Source organism: Oratosquilla oratoria, chromosome 41, assembly GCF_046742065.1.
Source record: "Oratosquilla oratoria isolate Oo_2021 chromosome 41, ASM4674206v1, whole genome shotgun sequence".
NCBI lineage: Eukaryota > Metazoa > Arthropoda > Malacostraca > Stomatopoda > Squillidae > Oratosquilla > Oratosquilla oratoria.
Window position 1 is genome coordinate 12,332,638 of NC_134817.1, and position 2,500 is coordinate 12,335,137.

At 39.1% G+C, this 2,500-nt stretch overlaps 1 protein-coding gene across 1 annotated transcript in view; it reads right to left on the bottom strand.

The window, feature by feature from the left end:
- Window positions 1–2,500, bottom strand: part of LOC143021271 (uncharacterized) — a 59,036-nt gene that overhangs the window by 30,956 nt on the left and 25,580 nt on the right. Inside the window, exon 15 of the mRNA XM_076178674.1 lies at window positions 1,564–1,659. Coding sequence (XP_076034789.1) covers window positions 1,564–1,659 — 96 coding nt within the window. The remainder of the gene's footprint in view (window positions 1–1,563; window positions 1,660–2,500) is intronic.

A 2,500-nucleotide genomic window follows, 5' to 3' on the forward strand; every position in this document is an offset into this window, starting at 1 on the left:
TCAAATAAAACAAAAAACCATAAAACACCAAAATGTTTGATCAAACACCAGAAAAATATGACGTCAGTCCTCGCTTCGCTGCGAGCGAAGCGAGGACTGACGTCATATTTTTCTGGTGTTTGATCAAACATTTTGGTGTTTTATGGTTTTTTGTTTTATTTGACCAAATGACAAGACATCTTGTCATCGGAGTTGAATGGGTTAATGGAACCATCCTTTGGTGAATAGTAGTTTCTCCAGAATAGTCAGGAAATACTATCCTTTTCTTCGTCCTTTTCCATCTCCTTTGATTCTTCTTCCCTATCCTCTCTCCCTCCTTATTTCCTTCCTCTTCCTCCATCTCCTCTTCCTCCATCTCCTCTCCCTCCTTATTCCCTTCCTCTTCCTCCTCCTTTTCCCTCTCTCCCTCCTTATTCCTTTCCTCTTCTTCCTTGTTCTCTCTCTCCCGTTTCCTTATTCCCATCTCCCTCCCTACTCCCTTCCTCCTTCTCTCTCTCCCTCCTCATTATTCCCTTCCTCTCCCTCCTTCTCCTTCCCTCCTCCCACATCCTTCTCATTTCCTCCCTCCCTCCTCCTCTTTCCACCCTCTCCTCTTTCTTCCCCTCCCTCCTTCCTCCTTCTTCTCCTTCTATTCCACGTTTTTCTCATCCACTCCCTCCTCCCCCCACTCCCTTTCTCCATCCCTCCACCTCCCTCCTCTCTCTCTCTCTCTCTCTTTCTCTCTCTCTCTCTCTCTCTTTCTCTCTCACTATGCTCTTTTCTCCTCTCTCTCACACTTTTTCTTAAACTATAAAGAAAAAAATCCCGCGTCATTTTCTCGATTCGCCAATCAATTAATCAACTAATCCATTCATCCCTCTATCTGCCCAATCCACCACTCATCTGGCTCAAAAAACCCATCAAGCTATCCATCTCCATCCTTATCAATCAACTTATCAGATCAGCCATTATTCTTCCTTCCATTTCCATCCAAACTTGATGACTAAAGAGACTATCTTGTTTTCATCCACCATGATTGATCTGATCGACAGTGGTGACCCAGGGGTACCAACATGCACCAGGCAGTGGTACCAACCGCTCCAGATTTGGTTTTACAGTGGTAATCATGATGATTAAATCTAACAGATTAACTTAGTTATATGTATACAGGGTTAACGTAATATCATCTTCAGTAATAAATAAATAGGTAAATAAATAAATGCAAGTACAAATAGATTAATAGGTAAAAAATATATTCATTAAGCAAATAATATATAAATAAATTAAAAGTAAAGGTATGCAATACATAAATAAACAAATAAACAAAACAAATATATAAGTGAATGAATAGAGGAAGAAACACACAACTATGTATAAATGAGTATATAAATAAATATAATTAAGTAAATATATAAGTAAAAAAAAAATGACATCAGTTAGAAAAAAAAGGGGGGGGGGGAAGGTTGTCTTTTTTTTTGTGTCCAGACGGGAGAGATGTTGGTAGCCTTGCGTCTCCGGAAGGGTAAGGGGTACCAACTGGACCAAGAGCGTCATGACTCCTGGGAGGGCTTAGGAAGGCCTTACACTGCCGTCGCCGCAGAAGGTGCCGTCTAGGGCTGGACCCGCTTTGAAGTAGCCAATCCTGTTGGGGCTCCTGCACATCACAGTCTCGCACATCGACTGAAATTAAAAATACACACACACACACACACACACACACACACACACACACACACACACACACACACACACACACACACACACACACACGTTATTAGTAGAGTGATAAATATGGTAAGGTTTTCTTGTATACGTAACAATAGCTTAATCTAAGATTATGGTTAAATGATGCGAATAATTTGTATAATTCATTAGTAAGATATTGTGCTTATAGATCAATGTTTGTGAAATTTTGGGACGGGGATTTTGAACAAATTTATGTGAACGTGATGACTGTCTTCTCAATATTCAGTGAACAAAAACCTGCGTGTTCAAGGGCGCAAGCGTACCCACCCCGTTAAAAAAAAAAAAAAAAAAAAAAAAAATAGTAATGATAACAGTGTCAACAATAATGACAACAATGATAACAACAACGATGACAGCAATGATAACGATAATGATGGTAATAATAATAATAACAATAATTATAATAACAATATCATAATAATAATAACAATAATAATAATAACAACAATAATAGCAACAGCAACAACAATGACGATAAAAATAATGATGATAACAATAGCAATAAAGTTAACAATAATACCAATAATATTAATGATAATGATAAAAATAATAACAATAACAATGATAACAACAATAATGATAATAACAACAACAATAATAATAAAAAACACCACACCTCCGTCCCCACTCCCAACCAAAGTCAATCGTACCAGAAGAATTGAAAGCCCAAATCAATCGATCCGGCCCAGAAGCTGCACCGGCAACTAACCCCCTCCCCTCCTCCCCCTCCCCTCCGGACCGTTATCAACACCCAGCCACCCCCTCCCCCACCCCC